The 21217-nt window shown below is 45.8% G+C and overlaps 1 protein-coding gene across 1 annotated transcript in view; it reads left to right on the top strand.

Moving 5' to 3' along the window:
- The window catches only part of lrp1bb (low density lipoprotein receptor-related protein 1Bb), a 176482-nt gene that overhangs the window by 83550 nt on the left and 71715 nt on the right, over window positions 1-21217 (top strand). The window contains 17 exon segments of the mRNA XM_029843977.1: window positions 579-698; window positions 1441-1569; window positions 3176-3433; window positions 4184-4346; window positions 7671-7893; window positions 8792-8984; window positions 9103-9246; window positions 11047-11283; window positions 11423-11603; window positions 13617-13836; window positions 14223-14412; window positions 15888-16010; window positions 16304-16447; window positions 17142-17267; window positions 17778-17891; window positions 20187-20267; window positions 20362-20532. Of these exon segments, the coding sequence (XP_029699837.1) occupies window positions 579-698; window positions 1441-1569; window positions 3176-3433; window positions 4184-4346; window positions 7671-7893; window positions 8792-8984; window positions 9103-9246; window positions 11047-11283; window positions 11423-11603; window positions 13617-13836; window positions 14223-14412; window positions 15888-16010; window positions 16304-16447; window positions 17142-17267; window positions 17778-17891; window positions 20187-20267; window positions 20362-20532 (2817 nt within the window).

Below are 21217 nucleotides of genomic sequence, written 5' to 3'. Positions count from 1 at the left end.
AGACCTGAAGAACGCGCACACAGCAAATTAAAGCTGTTAGTTTGCAGGAGTTTATTGAGCTCCTGATTGTTAACCAACGCTGACGATGGATAAACCGACTTCCCTTCATCGTGGAAGACCAAAGGCTGTCGGCCATTTGCTAGTTCAGTCCTTTATTTTTGTGTGCTGACTGTCACAGCATTTTACAGCATATTCAAGCATCCATGTCGGTACGTTGGAGTCCGTGCTTGACCCTGATTGGTCTTACGCTAGTTGTGTGCAAAAAAACCTGTATTTTAATGCTGCTGTTTCTCTTCACTTGCTTCCGTATCATTTTGATAAATGGATCTGACTGAGACATTAGCAGTCGTGTTACTTTTGAGTTCCGAGTTGAATGTTTAAACACAATTATGCTTCCTGGAGAGCTTAATTTTAGGTGAGTTTATGGAATTTTCAACCACTGTGTTGCCGCCTACGTAATGTTTCCGTGACACAGCAGGTCAAACACCTCCAGAAAAAGTCATTTCCATCTCCGCCTTTCTAATCCTCTTTCCTCCATCCACTAATTCTCACCTTGTCTCTGCTGCTCCCCCCTGCAGAGCTCCTGTCAGCCTGCCACGAGCTCCGGTGCCGCTACGGGTGCGTCATGACAAGAAATGGCACCTTCTGTTTCTGTGCCGACGGCTTTGAGGTCGGGGAGGATGGAACGAGCTGCAGAGGTAGGATTCAGCTGCACCGGGGGGGGGCAGTGTGCCTGATCTGGTGCAGAACCCGTCTCCCTTTGCCCTCGGCCAAACTTCCCTCACAGGAATGAACAGGAGAACAGGAGATGCTCTCTGAACCATCTGTCTGCAGGCACAACCTGACTACATTGAATTACCCCCCCCCCCCACCAAAAAAAAAAAACAGAGTTTCTTCTATATGCAAAACCTCCTGATGACCTTAAGTGCTGGAAATGTCTTATTTGCATATTTAACCAGTGTTGTCAATCACAGAGGGGACAGAATAATAAAAAAAAGAAAATCTACTTTTAAAGTCAAGAGTCAATCAGGGGGAAGATTAAACAGTCTTTATTTTTAAAGGTAAAAAAAAAGAGAAAATTCAAGATCAAATGAAAACAATCCTACGGTATTTTATTTAATTTTCTATTGAATCAGAAAACAGAACTGAACAAAGTCGCCCTAATGTTACTTCATAATGTGCTTTTTTTGGCCTGCAACGCCCCCACATGATGCCAGATATGTTCCAGATGAGCAACAATGAAAGATTTATCCTTTTTTTTGTCGGAGCCTTTCAGAATAATGCAGCTGAAGGGAAATAAAAAAAAAGAGGATCTTTGGTTCTAAAAGTAATTATGCATGAGGTGCCAGAGTGAGGCCACATTAAGTATACTTTATGTATTTGGGTCATGTTTGAACACACCTAATTTGTTACAAATGGCTCTCTTCCCTTTACCACAAGATCATGATGAATGCGCCACGTATGGTGCGTGCAGCCAAACCTGCAGGAACACCTACGGGTCATACAGCTGCAGCTGCACGGAAGGATACGTCCTGCAGCCTGACAGGATATCCTGCCGAGCCAGACAAGGTGAGCGGGACCGCTCGCGCTGGAAACGCCATCAACTGCATCGCATGGAAATTGGAGTTCTAATAATAAACAGGGCTGTTTCTTGCTCAATCGGCGTGGAATTATGGCTATCATCCCGTTTGTGTTCACTGGCTTTATAGAGCAAGATTAATGTGGTTTAGCGTTGACCACATCTATCACCCACACGGGAGCGGGTAGCTGTGGTCAGGTCGGGATAATGATAAAATTAATGAGCATGTGATTTTAAGTGGGAGCAGTCTGAGGTATTTTGCGCACAGACAATGCACTGTGTCACGCTGATTTATGTCGACGCTGGTTTCCGGTAACAAATCTGACCTGGCGAGTAAAAAGAAAAAGAAAATGGGGGGGGGGGGGGTATTTATGAGTGAGCCAGCCAGAGCCGTGGTGTTCTGGTGGGCCAGCGAGTAAACAAGCTTGACCTTGGGTGGTATTTTTGTATTGAACCATAAACTAAAGTGTTGTTTTTTTCCCCAGTTTATTTCCTGCCATATATGCCATATAAGGCATATATGGGTTGGAAGTAGCTGGAGGCCCAGCACACCTAGCTGGGGAGGAAAAACACCGTCGCAGCTTTTAATCAATGTGACTGGTGTCCTACCAGGAATAAACTGAATATGATTACCCATAAACTTAACTGAACCCAATGCTCACATGCATTAATATTAATTTAGCAGAGCGCGATAGAGGTACAGGGATAACGACGGGGTTACCATTAGTTGTAAAATCTCATGAATATAAATTTAGGAAAGAGCTCCCCGCAACCGAAAGATGAGTTGCAAAAGGGAATGAAAAACGTATCATGTTGGAGTGTTGGAGTGAAGCTAACAATCAGCACCACAAATGTTCTTTTGCTTGGTTTGATCTTGATTTAATGTCTGTTTCGTTTGGCTCAGACTGCAGTGGAGGGTGTAATGTATGTATTTTCGCCCTAATTGAAGTCTGCAACAGCCCTGTGATTTTCCCGCCTTCTAGTAAATGCACTTAACTGAATCAGGTCAGGAGAATAATTGGGAGTTTTGGTTTGTGACGCTAATGCTTGTACATATCTGCTAGTTACTTTTGGTTTCACGATGACGCCTTCTATCAAGGCCCCAACTCATCGACAAGCTAAGAGCAGCTGCCAGGATGTGGGAAGAGAGAGATTCCTTTCTTTAAAGTTAGATGAGCTAACACGATTTAGAGTTGGAGCCGTCATCTTCAGCCGAGTCAAAACTTCATCTGCTGCTACGGGTGTGGAAGCAGTTTTGTAGCCAGACTTTCTGATTTATTGCGCTGGCCTGAACTTTTGTGGATGAATGGGATAAATGTGTGCTCTGCAATGGGGGTGAACCTGACATCAGGGAAAGTGCACGATCAGTCCAGACCACAAAGTGGCTCATTTCAGTTTTACAGCCACCGACTGGGCAGCACTGAGGTCCTGCCCCCCCCCATCCAATTTAAACTCAATGATTCTCCATATCACTAGCATTAGCATTTTTCTTTCCACTTTCCTTTTATTCTCAAGGTTGTTTTTTGTGGTTTTGTTCTGTCTGGCACCTCCAGCGGTGATCATCTTGACACACACACTCCTGTTTCTCTTCTCCAGATCCTGGCGACAGCCGTCCAGTGCTCCTCATTGGAGGTTCGGACCGCATTGTTATCACAAATCTTAATGGAACAGGCCTTCAGCCCCTGAGGTCTCTGAGTGTAAATGGAAGCCTGACATTGGATTTCCAACACAACCAGGGGAGTGTGTGCTGGGTCCTGTCTACAAAGTCCTCTGGGCAACTGTACTGCGCTGAAATGAGGAACTTGCGTGGCTTCACGAAGGAACATGAAATCAGAACTCAACAAAGTCTGCAATGTATGTTTTAGCCAATCACACCTAATTTGTCTCATATACGTTGTCTTTGATACTGAAGGCAAAGCTGGTCTGTAATGATAAACACTGTCGCCTTCAATACCCAGATCTCCCTCTCTCTCCCTCTCTCTCTCTCTCTCTCTCTCTCTCTCTCTTTCACACACACACACACACACACATAAATACACACACGCCGCAGCTTTTCTAATTCTCGCATCTTCCTTTCACAGCTTACCTGTGAGATTTTTCTCTCATCCCTCCATTTCCTCAGATTCAGCACTCTTGCCGCTCACATTGCCTTAAAACCAGCACATTTCACCAGCTTCCCTCTCTCCCAAAGCGCACTTCATTCGTTTGACTTGATCTAACAGTATATCTTGCCTTTTCAAACATATTCGCCGCTACACGCGGAACATTTCCAGCATGCATTTGTCATTGGGATGCTGTTTCTCCAAAAGAAAACATTAATTCTGGCAAGCAATGGTCCTAAACTGAAACCGTATAAATGGATTTGTGATTTAAGCATCGCCTACTGTATTCTACCTGCATATAGATTAGATTGCGAAGGCATTTTAAACATGCGGCAATGTTTAAAATGTTATCCTGCAGGATAAATAAACCCCTGTTGCATTGTGGGAACAGTTGCTCATAATTTGCTGCTCGTTCTGATCCCTCTTTTCTTCATTCATGGATGATGCGACGCTTTATATAGATTTGTTTATACTAAATTTAACCTCTGTTTGCATTTTGCAGATGTGGACAATATGGCGATCGACTGGTTGACAGGGAACCGCTATTTCATTGATCGCGTCACCGACAAAATATTCGCCTGCAACCAGGCAGGGGACACGTGTGTTACTGTTCTGCACTTAGACCTGCAGAATCCTAAAGGAATAGCTCTGGATCCCCTCATGGGGTGAGTGTTCCGCCGCTTGTGCAATATAAAATCTTTGAAATTCATAACTTGTCTGGTGAAATGTAGGAGCGCCACAGTGAAGGGATTTAAATGATCATCTGGCCTTCAGCTCTTTTCTTTCTGAGCTGTGTAATTTGGTGAATAGTGACGCTCCAGACAGCTTCTATAGTCAAACCATTCATTTGCATTCACTGATTTCTCCCCATATCCCTCAGTGGAAAACGACCCTGCAGGACTTTTCATTACACACTTCTTTCTGGCTCCCTGGGAGCTGAGAGAATGTGGAGCCGCAGCAGTGAAAATGGAAGCATTTGCAGCCTTTGCTTGACAGTCACCACAATGGGAAATACATCACTAAATTAAAAACTAAATACATATGCTTGATGTTGATGTGGGCACAAAATGGTAGAAATTCCCAGTTTTAGCAGTTTTAGGTGTAGCAGAAATGTCCTAATTAATTCAACACGAAAGTGATCGCAAGCTTCCTTTTTAATATTACTTTGAGCCTCATTGTTCCTCCTCTAAATTCTTTTTCCAACTACATTTTACCGTTGCTTCTAATGTAAACCATGAATGTAATTAGTTTAAGTTGGTGCTAAGGTTTAAGGAGGTGTTTAGCAGCAGACCTCCGCTGGGCTTCGCGTGTTTTTATTTTAATGAACTTCTATATTTTATGTATTCTCCCCCTTGCCTCTGTGGTTATTTACAGACCAAAATGTGCACACCAGGCTAATTGGAGACTCTACCTTACCCAATTTTTTCGTGTGTGCATGTGTATAAAATACCTCCCCCACCCTACACACACACACACACACACACGCACATGCATATCTAAAACCTAGTCTTCCACTGAAAAGCTGATTTTCCACCGATATATAAACTACAACTTTGATTGATAGCACATTACGTTTCCCCAGGCTTCTCCTGCACCTACTCGCTCAGATACAGAGTGAGATTTTTCCATAGAAAGGAGCCGGAGCGTCCTGTCGCTCCCCAGAGCGGTGAGAGAAAAAAATCTAAAGTTGAGAGAAAGGACTGTGTGAGGATTACTGAGTAGGTTTAAGTGCTTGATGCAAAGCCAACCAAGGTTCTTTTAGCTTTCTAAAGACTTATATTGTAAGCGTGTAAGCACTTCGGACCAGTATGAGCCAAATGACTGAGAACGGACACTGGCAGCTCTGGCAGGCGGGGGTGGTGGGGGGGGGGGGACGGAGTCATCAGTTCTCACGATCACCTTTACCTGAATCTCCACTTCTTTGAAGTGAAAAAACCTTTCAGATACGAGGTGAAAGGTCTTCACTTCAAAAGCCTGATGAGAGGCTCAGGTGAAGGTGATGCTCAGAGCTGATAACCTGCCCCGCTCTGATGCCCCCAAAGGCTTGACCCCTTCTTGAGGCACTGGCCCACCACACTTTCATGGTTGATGCTCCAAGACTTCAAGAGGTGCCACCAACTGTGGACCAACCATTGTTGCAAAGGCTGAAGGAGATGAGAGATGTAGCGTATTGATCACAAATCAGGCGGCGGACGCTGACCTCCGCATTTGACCCGTGGAGCGCTGGCAGCCACTGTGTGATACATCACGGTCAAACGGACTTAACCAGTTCCATCCCAACTGATTTCTCCTTGATAAAGTGTCCTTGGAAGAATTATCCTGAACATTTAGGTTCCTCTACATCCCTGATTCATCTCTGGTGATTCATCTCTGGTACTGAATGCACGGCGTCAGCACCGTCCTAATCCGAGAGGATCATTTTTCTACCACCCGAAGGCGCACCTGTTTGGGGAGGTTGGGTTCTTGCTGATGCCGACAGTTTTCCGACACAGTCGGCTCCGGGTTCAAAGGGCAGCCCATCGCTCCCTCGGCTTGACTCGTGCAGATTAAGTCGGCTTCCCGCCGCTCTCCTGCTGCAGCTTGTTATCAGCGGAGGCTGTTGGAGCTCCGTTCTCACAGAGCCACAGCGAGACAGGAAGGCAACCCCTCCCTGTTAATTACAGCGTGTGCAAACCGGAGTGTTTTCAGAACCTCAAGTAACATTCACCACCGTTGGGCTGATTCACTCACTACTTTAAGACCCAGTTTTAAATGTTGCACCTGTTTCCTCAGCGTAAATCATGTTGGTTCCCCGCGTCTCTTAGAATTGATTTTCACCCTCCGCTGATGTGCTGTGAGGTACCAAATGGTGCGGCCGCTGTGCATCACACAATCCCTGTCATTTCATGTCTACTTTGGTCCTCTGCTGCAGCTTCTAAATTTCCCTGAGATTGGCTGCAATGAAATTGGAAACATTGCTTTCATTGGGTTTGCCTTGAGGTCATAAAGTTGTTGTTTTGTTTTTTATATCAGAGATGGCAAAAGTGGAATGGATTTTAGTGCCCAGAGTATCTTCTGTGATCATAGTTTTATTTTGTAATATGTTGTGTTTGATTCATATTTGTTTGGGAGTTTGTTTTTTAAGACAACTCTGAGTTGCAGCAAGAGCCCAAAATATCTGGGGTTCTGAAAAACATCAGCCAAACCTTCCCCGGTCCAATCACTTGTGCAGATTTCACTGGGATTGTTGCAGCCTTGAAGCCTGATTTCACAGGGGCTTTTAAAAAAAAAGGTTATTTTTGCAGTGAAACAAATAAAAGTGAGCACATCATGCAGCTCTGCCTCATCGCCTGCACAGACTTTTATTTAAATGTGAGGAATCAGTTTTACCCGCTCACAAACATGGTGGAGCTTTGGTGCAATCCAGCCGCCCTGATTGATGAAGCCTGCAATAAAACGTGCTGACATCCAATGAGTGGTGACATCCAACGTGTCGACAAATTGTGAGGTTATTTAGAATTTACTAGGTTGAAAATTGAGGAAGAAACAAAGAAGAAAATCACCCGCGGCAACAGCTGTTGATAGATGCAGCCTGATCTTAGACTTTAAAGCACACCTTTATTAAGGCCTTGGTTATTTTCAGACGCAGTCGCACGCCAAGTCAGGGACGGCATCAAAAATGGGACTGAACACACCTTGTAAAAATCAAATAATACTAATAATAATGATAATGTGACTTCTCCTCCACTCCCCTGCTGCTGAACCTCAGCATGTGTTAGGAGGCTCTTTGCATCAGAGCCGAACTGTTTACTTCAGCCATCAGCACGCGACCTTGTTTAAGCCACAGGATTCCCAAACGTTGATGTTTGAAACCCCGTAAATGACTTTTATCTCCTCCGCTGTAAATATGAGAAGAAAATGTTTGTACCGCTGTGTTGTGCCGTTTATAGTAGAGAATTCAAGTCCTTTCACCAACAAAGTAGATCACTGAACTCTCCAACCCTCCACAGAATGTTGTTTTTCACTGATTATGGGAATGTGGCCAAGGTGGCGCGTTGCAACATGGATGGCACCAACCGGACACAGCTGGTGGATTACAGGATCGAGCTGCCCACCGCCGTGGCGCTGGACGTAGTCAGGAAGCTGGTGTACTGGGCAGACGCCTACCTGGATTACATCGATGTTGTGGATTACGATGGGAAGAACAGGCACAGCATCGTCCACGGGAGCAAAGTGAGTGTCCCGTCTGGTCGTGAGCGCCGCTTCCTGTCATCCGGGGGTCGCGCGTCACAAGCGCTTTCTCCCTACTCATTGGAGAGGGTTATTACATGGATGGGTTTTCTTCATTCATTTTCTCATTTAGGGCACCGTACCTTATCAGTGCCAGACAGGTGGGATATCCTCTGCTTGTTGTTATAGTGCACTCCTCATTCTTCATTTCCATATAAAAAGTCTTTTGAACTGGAACTGGATGGTTCATTAAAATGAAAGGAATTGATGCCAGGTGGAGCAGTCGTCTAAAACTGTTTGGAATCCTTTTTTCTCTCCACTTGTAGTCCATTTTCAGGCCCTTTCATCACAGATTATGAGTGTTTGACCCTATTAAAGGACCCTGTCCTGCAACCTTCCTCCTGTATCCTTTTGTAAATAAATAATAACGGCGTGATTCACACTCCTACCAGCTGGACAGTCTCATGTTGGGACTGTTTGTCTCATTTTGTAGCAAGGTTTCCACAGGTGGGTGAAGGGACTGAGGAAGGAATAGGTTATCTTTTCAAAGGAAAACATAACCAGCCATTTTCCTTTTGAGAGACTGGCGAGTGGTTGGTTATGTGTTGCATCATTTTTGCTCCCCTTGATTTTAGAGTTTGCTTCTAGAGATTGCTTATTCATGTTGCCATGGCGTTTTCTGTCATTTTTTAAGAGTAAAAGCTTTCTATTTAAAGTAACGTAGGCTGGAGTGTTGCCTCTCCAGGTGCCGCTTTTGCTCTCAGGTCCTCCTGTACTGGTGCTCGCTGAATATTTACATTTAAAAGTCCTCTGTAATTCGTGTCCTGTCGTTATTTTCATGCTCGGCATCTGATTTATCTCTCTCTTTGTGGATGACGCGCTGTTTTGTTTTGGTTCGCAGGTGTCGTACGTCTACGCGCTGTCGGTGTTCGAGGACCACCTCTATGCTACCCGCTCTGACCCTTCCAAAGGGAGTTCCTCTGTGGAGCTGATACGGATCCACAGGTTCAACATCACAGCAGAGAGCGAGATGCTCGCTACCCTCGGGAATTCCAAACAACTGCGTGTTTACCACAAACTCAGTCAGCCAAAAGGTAAATCGAGACTTTCCCACGTATGCGAGTTAGCGCGCACGTGAACCGGAGTCATCCCGCTTTCACGTCTCACAAGCTTCAGTTTATTTTAGACGCTTGTGTTTGTCCTCTCCCACAGTTAGGAGTCACGCCTGCGACACAGATTCCCGTGGAAAGCCGGGCGGATGTTCACACATTTGCCTCCTGAGCGGCAGCTACAAGTCCAGAACCTGCCGGTGTCCTACTGGATACAGCCTGGGCCCTGATGGACAGTCATGCAAAAGTCAGTAACTGCCTCCCGTTGATTAAGTGTCCCTAATGTATTGTGGTTTGACTGGGGCAGTAACAATGCCTGATTTTAACAAATGGAAATGAATCCTGACTCGGACCTGAAAGGACGTCCTGTAATGCTGCTCTTACTCCGCTGACACGAGCCAGGAGAGGTTACGTGAGAGATCGGCGCTCCGCCGGTGCCGCCCGCCCCTCAGCAGAAGGGTGACAGTGATGAAGAAGAGCACCGCTGGACGTAGTCCCATTTGAACGTGATCACTTTCAACCTTTGCCAGCCTGATTGATTATTTCCATAATAAGGTTTTAAGTTTGTCTCCATTTGTTGGCCGGCCTGATCAATCGCTGGACATTGTGTGGCTGACAATAAAAGCAGAAGATCAAATTGATGACACAATCAGGGGGCCCGCCACTTTTCGATCGGTGTAGTGAAGCATTGGGAGTCTTAGTATGACATGTTTGATTTATTCGCCCCTCATAGATGTTCTGATGACACCAGCTATCTCTCTCCTCCGCTTGTGCGTTCCCTCTCCCTAAGCATAATGAGATTTGGAGCTAAATGGTAGTGCTTCTTCATCCAGCAGTCACCGTGGGGTTTGATATCTGGGTCTCTTGCAATGCTTAATTGTCTCCTGGGTAGTTGGTTTCTCCCTTACAAAATGATAAATTGAAGTCAGCCTTGTGTGGTCTCACCCGCAGCATCTCGGTCTCTTGGGTAGAGGCTGAGGCTGGAAAAGGGTCTGTTTTCTCACTGGAAGGCCTCCTTCATTTCTGCATTCATCACAAGACGATCCCAAAGGGTTCAAGCACACACAGCCCCGCGAGTGGCTGTTTGGGCCGCTGAGGAGCTGCCTCCGATTCCTGCAGATTCTGTTTGTCTTTCAGACGTCGTAGGCCTTAACATACACTTATGTGCGGCTCATCCCAAATTCCAGAAGGGTCCAAATCCACTTTACAAGGGATAACTGTGCTGTTTGTCTTAATGAGCAATAAGGAATCATTAGCTTACAGTCTGTGCACAGTGGAAGAACCTTCAGGAGAGAGTCGGCATTGCTAACTGTGTATATCCAGGAGGACAGGACACATACGGGGGTCCTCTATACTCCTGCCTTCAAAATGATTCACCCGCTGATGACTCGATCAATCATGAATAATTAAGTGGCTTTTGGACTAATTAAGCTTAGCAAACATAGAGGTAAGTTAGCAATGTTAACTTTGCTGTTTTAGAAAACAAACCATAAAAAAACAAAAAAAAAATACACTTTTGTATATCCTGCTAATAACTCTGACCTGGTCTAAAGCGTAGCATCTTCAGTATCCCAGCGATAGATAGGAGAACATCAGGATAGCAAATGCACTGAACCGTCCGTCAAATCCACCTCCAGAGTCAGACGTGCCACCCACGGTTCACACAAACCTGGAACAGATAAATCTGATATCTTGTAGACATGCAGAAACTCTATGTAAATTGGGTGCATAATAGCAAGACATCACCAGCGTACCAGCTCCCAGGCTGGGGCCCAGGATTTTAAATTCGAGGCAGCGTTTGCACCTAAGGGGGAGTACTGCTATTGCCCCAGCATTTTCCTGCCCTGATGTAGGCAGCTTCCCAGCTGGAGCATAATTGAAGAGGAAAAGCATAGTCATTGGCACTGATTGCTGGCTGCATTAAGGTGACTGAGCGGCTGTGGTCCACAGCGTGGCCAGTAAGAGATTGTACTGCTGAAATCAGCAAGCATCAACTTTGAGCTACATTGACAGCGTGTATAAAAAGATGTGCTTGCTTTCTTTGCAGAGCCCAAAAAAGACCTCTTTCTGTTCTACGGCAAGGGACGTCCTGGGATCATCAGAGGTCTAGACATGAATATAAAGTCTAGCGACGAGCACATGGAGCCCATTGAGGACTTGGTCAACCCTCGTGCAATCGACTACCATGCAGAACTGGGGCACATTTACTTTGCTGACACCACCAGTTTCCTTATCGGCCGACAGAAATTAGACGGAAGCGGCAGAGAGACGATACTCAAAGATGGTGAGCAGGAGTGCAGCAGTATTCCCTTCTAAAGTTAGCTTATGTGTGAGGATCTGAAGAGTTTGCACACATTTAAGGGCCACTTGCCTCACAGGCGAATAGATTTTACATGCATATATTGTTATATATCCTCTTCCAGAACTGGACAATGTTGAAGGAATCTCAGTGGACTGGATTGGGAATAATTTGTACTGGACCAATGATGGCTACCGGAAGACGATTAGCATTGCCAGGCTGGACAGAGCCTCCCAGACGCGCAAGACTCTGCTGGAAGGAAACATGTCGCACCCTCGAGCCATCGTGGTTGACCCTCCAAACAGGTCAGCAAAAGGGAAAAATTACCCTGACAGTCAAAGAGGGAAGAAGTCTTATCTCGCCACTCACACCTCGTAATGGGGTTTAGGGGCTTTTTGACACAGGCTCATTTCAGCTGGACAGCTGCTGAGCTCCTGCATCTGGTGGAAGTCACTTTGGTTGGGAGCATGAAGAAAGGGTTGCTGCATTAATATGAATCTTTTTTTGTTTAATCTATATCTTAATGGATTCTAAAGGCACGTCACATCCTATTTCCCCCAAATAGAATACATTTATGTCGGTTTGCATTCTGCTAATTCGACTTTTTATGACAGCCCCCACTTGCACCTGTTTGTGTTACAAATCTTTCTAAATAAGAAAAAAAAAAAAAAAAACCTTCAAAAAATAAATATCACTTTCAATCTTTTTGTAAAATAAACATGCCCCGGGCACAGATGCGATGATTTAAACAGTTTTGATTTCGTCAGATTTTAAGGAGGAGCGCTGCGACTCGTGAACCCTGAAGCTGTTTGAAAGACGCCGTTCAAGCCCAGATTTGTGGGATCCAGATGCCTGACAGCAAATCATCTGACAGCCGATGATGGAAATGCCTAAACGACGAGCGATATTGTCCTGTTTCACGCTGCCGTGTCTCGTAGATGTACGAGACTGCTTCAAACTTTAATCCTGAATATTTTAAATGACATCTGCTGTGGCAGATGAAGCCATTGTGCTGCTTTCAAAAGACAGCGTGGAAATGTGGGAGGGTTCTTCTCTGCCCCCTTGAAGAAAGCAGCTGAACAAATGCTGGCAGCACATGTTCTACGCACAGTAGGGTTTTGTTTACCGCTCATAAAGATTCACATTCACCACTTCGTTCATTTGAAAGGGCCAGTTACAGATGTTTGGTCCTTCTCAGCGAGCATTGTGTCCGAGGAGATTCTGCACAGCCGGACTCCCTGAAGGTCCCGCGGATCTTTGGGATTAATAACACTTAAAGTCCTAAATCGTATTAACCCTCACCAAATTCATCCCAGTCAAAGATTAGTTTTTAAATCTCAAGGGGGTTGAACCAACGCACTAGTTGACATTTGTTGCCGTCTTTTTTCTTAATATATAATCGTAATACTTTTTTATTTTAGAATTCCAGACTACCAATTCCAAGTTCAGAGTTCTTTGTTGTGTTGTGTGTCTAATTGGACAAATTAAATCCTTGAATTGAACAACAATGCGCAAGTGAATAAATGCATGTTCAATAATGTTTAAATGTTCCTTTATTCTACAAAAAGATCATCGGATTTTTACACCCAAGTAGAACTCAAATAAGGCAATGAGGCGATATTAAACAATAAAACCCACAACAAAGTCATCATTATGCAGATGCTTCTCAGAGATCAGGATATTGGTGCAGGATATTGGTGCAGGATATTGGTGCAGGATATTGGCGGCGGCTCCGTTTGGGCTGTGAGCAGGACTGCTGTGGCTCTCTTCCATCCACAGTCACATTTAGAAGCTTTCTTTCTAAAAACTCTATTTATTGCTTTTCGTTCCAATTGCTGCCTTCAGATTTGTCCTTTTCTCCAACAAGACCCAACCCAGACGCTATCTGTGCACGCTATCGGCGCGCTTATGTGACTGTGCGGCTGATTGAATAATACATGAGGTCATCAAAATGACTGTAAGACAGAGGAAGGCTCCATTCACCCCCATATCACATTCGGTTTCATCCCCCCTTTGTTGAGGCTCGATCTTTGATGAGAAACCGGGAGCAACAAGGCTCCGTCAGCAACCCTCCAACGCAGCACATCCCCTGGGCACGTTTAATAAAGAAGAGATCATGGCAAATAGTTGAACAAATCACATTTCAAATCCCACGAAACCACTGAGAATTGGCTGTTTTCGCCTCCACGTGCTGTCCAGCAGGTTTAAATCGTTTCCTAATCTGGTGTGATGTTCCGTCTTGAGTTTGCTAGCAATGATGTCATCCAGCAAATGCTGCCAAGGTCTGTTTGGCCATGACAGTTTTGTGTTTGTGACAGCTGGATGTACTGGACAGACTGGGAAGAGGACGAGGTCAACGACAGCATCGGGCGGATCGAGAAAGCCTGGATGGACGGATCCAACCGACGCATCTTCGTGACCTCCAACATGCTGTGGCCCAACGGCCTGACGCTGGACCACAGCACCAGTACCATGTACTGGTGCGACGCCTACTACGACCACATTGAGCAGATTTATCTCAATGGCACCGGTAGAATGGTGAGTAAAGGTTCTGAGATTCAGTAAACGGGCAGATGACGACACTCAGGACTCAATAAATACCCGTTTAACCTCCATCAACAAAGTCGGAGGAGATGATCTTTTCCTGCATAAGTTACTGGAAATGCAAATAAGTGCACAGTCAGTTTTATTTACTAGCTTATGTTTAACCCAAGGAGGGATGGAATAACCTTTGGATGAAAAAATAATAAATCAAGACTTATTTTTTAAGTCCAATTTTTAGCCCGTGGAGGAGTCGCTACCGTTAAAGTTACATTTTTAAGTGATATGGCTGAAATCAACCTGAATATTCCACGATGGTTCTTGCTTTTGCTAGCTTGAATCGTTTGGTTGCAACACTGCACGTATGCCTCTTCATGTCACAGGTGGTGTACAATGGCAAAGAACTGAACCACCCATTTGGGATTTCGCATTATCGTAATTATATATTCTGGACCGAGTACATGAACGCATCAGTGTTCCAGCTGGAGTTGTCCACCGGCGACGTTACCCCGCTGCGGAGCGAGAGACCACCGCTGTTCGGCCTGCGTGTCTACGATGCACAGAGTCAGCAAGGTGAGCTCATCTCAATGTGCTCGGCCTTCATCATTGATTAAATGTGCTGGAAGCAACAACACGCTGGGCATCAAGATTTCCTGAGAATAATCCATTCCATACATTAATAATCATTTATACACACATAAAAACCAATTAATTAGATCATGACAAGGAAAATACATGTGAGTGGGGGGTTCCAGTATATGGATTCAGAGATGTTGAGCAGATTTGGAGGAGTTTTGTGAAAGTGATGATGGATACAAGATGTTAAAAACCTGGAAGACAGAGTGGAGTCAGACATGGCCGAGAGTGGAGACCAGCGCCATCGCTCGCCGCGGGTGCTTTGTTTTTGCTATCTAATGCGCATACACACATGGCACCATGCGGAGAGGTTGATACCTGGACTCTGGGCCGGTAAACACACATTAGCTACACAGAAATGTGTCAAATTCGTAAACAGGAAAAATCCTGATGGGGAAGAATTTTCTCGGCGCATAAAGCTATCGACCAGGCATTGAACAACTCGGGGGATGTGTTGCTGCTCGCAGCAGAAAATAAACTGTAGCAACATTCTCTCCGTTTTTCATTCAGACTAATAACCCAAACCCAGCAGGGGAGGCGGGCAAACTGCAGCACTTGCTCCTGTTCTGACTGACTGTCCCTCTGCTTCATTATTATCTGTGTTCTGCCAGGATTAGTGCAATCTATAAATGAAAATAGCCTTTATTCAAGCCTACTTAGAGCAAATGGAGAAAGGGAACTAAAGTTTCCATAACTTTGTTTTCCACTGATTGGTTCCACTAAGGATTTTACTGATGCCATAGCTTCATCCGGCACTTATGTCAATAGTCTTTACAATGACGGCACATCACATCACCCGCAGTCACACTCGATTGGCCAAATAATCAAGCAAATTAATGCTAAAGTGGATTACAGGCCATGTTAATTGGAAGGAGAACTGAATTGTTTTATTGACTTGGATGGTGGCAAAAGAGGACTCGGATGTAAATCAAATATTTGGCCCCTGCTCAGAGCTGCTTGGTCCTGTTTTTTGTGGACACAACAGGACGAGGGTCCAGTCTCCTGTGTGTTGGTGAGTCCTTTCTCACAAAACAAAAGGTTGTATCCCAGTGGCTCGGCTGGGCTCTTTGGGCTCCGTGTTAAATGAAAGAAACAAAGGTGGCTGACACCTAACTTTGCTGTTGACATTGCTTTTTTCCCTCTTTTTTTTAATACCCTTGGGGGAATATTGTCTTCAGGAAAGACAAATGACTCCCCCTAAGAGGGGTAAAGCATGTCAAGTGTCCCTAACCTCTGCTGTTCCCAATAATTGCCTTGACATGGCGTTACAGTAGATAAACGGGCTTTGGACCAGTGACACGATGTGTGAGGGAGGAGCAGCAGGAGGAAATTAAAGCCGTTCCAGCCTGGATCATAAAACGCATCTCATTTAAAAGTGCACCGCCCCATGTTTACTTTTTGTATTCCCCCAGGTGACAACGCATGCGGCGTGAATTATGGGGGCTGCGGTACCCTCTGCCTCGCCATCCCAGGAGGGAGAGTGTGTGCCTGCGCTGACAACCAGGTTCTGGAAAAGAACAATGTCACCTGTGCAGGTAGGAGGGCACAGGGAATCTGACAGCGAGAGGCCTTAGATCCCCCTACCCCTGCACACGGCACCCCTCCTCCCCTCCCTTTACCTATGGCGCAGTCAACAGATAAATACGTTATGTGCAAATCAGCAAATGAACACATGGGTGGGGGGGTCATCCCAGTGGCTTTTATGAAATACAAGCTAAGTCCCAGCAGTCGTACGCAGGGTCAGGAGACATTATTATCAGCTTTACTGCTGTTATAGTCATGCTAATCATTTCCCTGGAACAGCTATTTCATAGGAGGTCTCTTCCAGAAGCCCCTGCCGGTGGTTCAGAGCCGCGGTCCTGCAGAAACGACGAGTTCCAGTGCCACAACCAACGCTGCATCAGGGCCCTGTGGAGGTGTGATGGAGACGACGACTGTCTGGACGGCAGCGATGAGGAGACTCACAGCTGCTGTGAGGATAACAGAAGAAGTCTGGGAACGCGGGACAATATGCTCCGTGCAGACACACAACACAATCAGTCTAATGCGGCTCCACTCCACTGGGGCATGACGCACGCAGAGGCGACAAAGGATGTTCAAACATCTATTTAGTTATATTATTCTGTGTCTCAACAGCTACTCAAGTGGAGTTAGAATGTCTTGATCCCGTTAATGTTCTGCTTTTGAGGGTGGACTTAACCTTTTCTGCCCCTGTACTAAACTCCTGAGTCAGATTCACAGTCCAACTACAGTCAAATGAAAACTCTGCTGCTCTCACATGAAGGACACATTTAAAAAAACAACTTTCTCTTTTATAGCTTCGTACTTGGCTTGTTAGTTTATCAGTAGGTACAAATATGGCGAGCTCTGGACTTTATAAAATTCCATTTTGAAGCTGTAAACAGGTTGTTCACAATAAGAACTTTTTTTTTTCCCGCAAAAGAGCTGGAAAAGGTCAGACTGGCAGCAGAGGTAATAAAGCTTTTAATAAAAAAGATAGCAGAACCTTGGAGACGCCCTGGCGCCATGTACAGTATAACATAATGAAAATGTGTTTTTTCCACGCAAACACGATGAAACTCCTGTTGGTTGTGCTGATTGGCTTAGATTTATTGTTGTGAAGGTTGTTGGCTCACATTTTGCGCTTTGAACTCTTGAATTTGCAGACAATCACACGTGTCCCGCTGGTTATTTCAAATGCAGCAACAATCGCTGCATTCCCAAAAGATGGCTCTGTGACGGAACAAACGACTGCGGGAACAACGAGGACGAGGCCAACGGCACCTGCTCAGGTAGGAGGCACGCTCGCGTTGATCCTCTGCTCACCATCCCTCATCGCTTTGTGTTTCAATCGACTCTGTGAAGCTAAAACCAAATGTCTGAATGGCTCCATTAGGCACAGGTCTTCACAGAAGGAACATCAGTGACCTTTACCCCCCGGCCATTTAATCTACCGTCTCTGTCCTCATTAATATTACTCCGACTCTGTGAAGGTGTGAGTCACTCGGTCTGTTCTTAAAGTCATGCATTTAGCTCCAGGGGACGAGCGACGTCATTGTCTGTCTCCGACAAACACGCTGACGCTGGAGATGTTATTCTTTTTTCAAACGCATCCTCCAACGAACCCGGGGGACATCGGTCAAGTGACGTACCAGCCGTCCCGAACGCGAGCATATCAAATCCCCTCGGACTCTCGCCGGTGCCTCTTCTTTACTCGAAGAGGATCAATCAGTGGGAGCTTTAGTCAGGAGCTGAAAAATGTTAGCTGCTCCCAGGTCTGACATGCCTGCCCCTCCCCCCAGCCCAGCACTGTCAGGTGGACCAGTTCCCCTGCACGAACGGACGCTGCATACCCCGAGCCTGGAGCTGCGACCGGGAGGACGACTGTGGAGACATGTCTGATGAAATATCCTGCAGTAAGTCACCCTTGGCTGCTCCTCACATTTGCATTCACTCCTTCATCCATTCATTCACCCGCTGTTTGTTGTTGGTCGACAACTCAGGCCAGCTCAGCCAATGAATTGAATCCTAATATGAGGATTTAGAGGAATCCTCGGCCACTGATTCCTCCTGTTTAATAATTTCATCCCTAATGAAATTCAACACAATCTTTCATATACAATATCTGTGAGGGCTGATAAGGTTGTCAGCTCACGGTCTAATATCCTCCACTGGGGGAATTCGGTCAGGCAGCAGTCACTGTTATTTCGTCATTTATGTCTGTGGTTCCTGAAAGAACTCAAACAACAATAGCACTGATTTAAATACGGCAGAATCGAGCAACTACTGCAGGGCTGTGGGGAAACTTTGGAGGGGTGGAAGAGTCACACCAGCTTGGATGTTCTCTCTGTTCTCATTAGCAACGGCGGCTTTCAGAAGCCTTTGAGACGCGCTGGTGACTGATGTGTTAATGTGACCCAGGTGCAGATTTATGCAGATATGAGAATATTCTCCTGCTTTTAAGACGGAGCACTAATCTCTTTAATGCACTAATAAATATCACGGTTCAATAATCTAAATTTCATCATTAGCTGCCAAAGTCTTGCGCTGTGTCACTATTTATGCTTTTATTTTGACAGGGCATTTTGCGTGCGGTGCCGAGTGTTTTTATGTCTTGAATTATGGATGGTATTTTTTGGACTGAGAGCTAGACATGCCCTCCCTGTTGCCATGCACACGGAGAGGTGGTGCTGAGTAAACAGCGTACTTTTGTTCAGAGCTTCGCTGCTCTTTAGCCGTTGCTCTGAGGTCTTCCTCCATCTGCCAGCGAATGTTGACTTGTCTGATCTGGATTAATCTTAGGAAACACTAATAAGAGGGGGGAATGCACAGCACGCCAGGCTGGCCTGGGTTTTTGGACTACTTTGGGGGCTTAACTGTTTTTCTCTGTGCTGCGTTTAAGGCCATCAGAACGTTTCTTGCCAGGGTGACCTGGCGTGCGTTAAAGCAGCAGCTTTCAAATTCACCTTTGGTTATTGTTTGTAATAAATCAGCCTCTTAGGGTGACTGATGTTTTCCAAACGCCGTGCAGTGCCGTGCCGTACTGCCACAGCCTCCTTTTGTGCCTCCTAAGCTGCCTCAACACACAGTCCCAAACAGCGCCGGTGTACACAGTAATTAAAGTTCATGCTTGGCTTCGTTCAATCATAATCAAGCTGTGCAGCAAAACATATTCTCTCGCACGCCGTTGTCTCTGCTTCCTCGGGCGTCGCATCTCGGCAGACGCCGCTGTGCAGCTCTGACGGCACACTTAGCTTCACCGGAGCTGCTGTTGGTGTTTGAACACCTGAAGCTCAGTGGTGGCCGCCTTAAAGATTGATGCTAATTTGGATCTGGTTTGTCGGAACTTTAGGAGGTGTCACACTCTCTTTTGTTGGTGTCTGTGCTCACTTGAAGCTGTCATTATTTATACAATGGCTGCTTTTTGTTTTGCTTGCTATATATATATAGGTTTTTTAATAGCTCTGTTTACTTGAAACCTTCATTATTTATGGATGCTCTCACTTCCGACCAGCGGTGCACGGGCCGTGACACGCTGCACTAAGATGGCGGGGAAAAAACTGGAGAAAGATGCAGCGCGTCTCCTTTCCAGCTCCCTGCGCTTCCCGGCAGCTCCGGCAGATGTCAAGAAATCAATTCCAATGTAGAATTAATTTGATAGCAAAGTCAATATAGCTTTGGTGATCCAGGAAGGATGTTTGAAAAATGTCTTTTACACACGTGTTTACCGCACACTGTTTACTGCACACACAAATGTCAGACAGTGTCCCATAGAAAGGCATAAAGTGAATCTAAACTATAAACTTGTACGTTGACGCTAATTTAACTTTGATAAGACTGGCGCGTTCCCTTCATTTGTTGTCCGATTCCGGCTGAAAAACGCATTTTTATATGGGACGTTTTTGCGTCCACCGACGGGATTTCACGCGGCAGAATCAAACCGACGGCATTCCAATTTATTCTTGATTCAATTCATTAGAGCTCAATTACAGAGGGATCATTGGATGAGACAGGCCAGATTCAGGAATTTCAGCTGTGTAATTCATTTTCTGCTGGCTTATTTATTTATTTTCCCCAACAGTATTTACTCTGCCAAATGATTGGTTTTAGAGGATCTGGCACTTCCAATTAGAAACATCTGTGTCTTGATCATTCATTACACGACTTAATGAGTTTGTGGCTGACATGTAGCTGGGAACACTCTGTTTCAGCCTTCCCCACCTGTGAACCGCTCACGCAGTTCAGCTGCTCCAGCGGCCGGTGCGTCAGCGCGCAGTGGCGCTGCGACTCAGGTGACTCCGCCCGCCTCGCTCTGCAAACCTCAGCTCTTTGTGGCATCCTCCAGGGAAGCTGCTGCTTTTAACGGTCCTTCCTGCGTGGTTACAGATGACGACTGCGGGGACGGCAGCGACGAAGTGGGCTGCGCCCGGTCCTGCGCCAACACCCAGTTCCAGTGCGCCAGCGGCCGCTGCATCCCGGACCACTGGGCCTGCGACGGTGACAACGACTGCGGGGACTACAGCGATGAAAACACCACCTGCAGGGGCGGATCGGCATGTGAGAACGCCCTGCGTTAGTTCTCGGAGCGCTCATCGGCGCGCCGCCAATGCCGACGTTCGTGAGAAAAAAAGAAATGAAATGAACAAAAGGCAGCGCTAAAGACTGGAGCAGTATCCCTGAACCCAGCGAGACGCGTTCGGATTGTTCGTTTCAAGGCAGGAAAACAAAAAGGCAAATCTGCATTCAGCCGATGCTCCTGACAAATAACGGAGCAGCAAATACTGGACAGTTCTGTTGGAACTGGTCCAAAACTTTGAACAAACTTTACTGTCTTAAGCAGGTCTGATCGGGTCACCATGATTCTATATTCATCAGCCTGTTTGCTGAGATCAAATAAAGCACTTTTGTTGTCTGCTAGCATCTGTCAGGAGATCTCATATATACTTCAAAATGCTAATAATTGCATTTGTAATTCAAATCACGACTTAAATTTGGGGGTTGTAATTATAGTTAAACAATTTAACAGCTTGAGTCTAATAACTTCCTTTTCATGCTCACATGTGACTAATCTTATCTCGTCCCTGTTTGGGGAAATGCAAGCATCAGGAGCTGAATCATTTAATCTAATTACCACACAAATCTCACGCAGGCTCCTCGAAACTCGCGTCTCGCGTGCTTGTCACTAGAATGTGCAGACTATCCGTCAACCCGTTTCCTGATGGGAGCTGCATGCTGCTCCACT

This window comes from Takifugu rubripes, chromosome 1, assembly GCF_901000725.2.
Source record: "Takifugu rubripes chromosome 1, fTakRub1.2, whole genome shotgun sequence".
NCBI lineage: Eukaryota > Metazoa > Chordata > Actinopteri > Tetraodontiformes > Tetraodontidae > Takifugu > Takifugu rubripes.
This window is presented reverse-complemented; position numbering and strand designations above follow the sequence as displayed.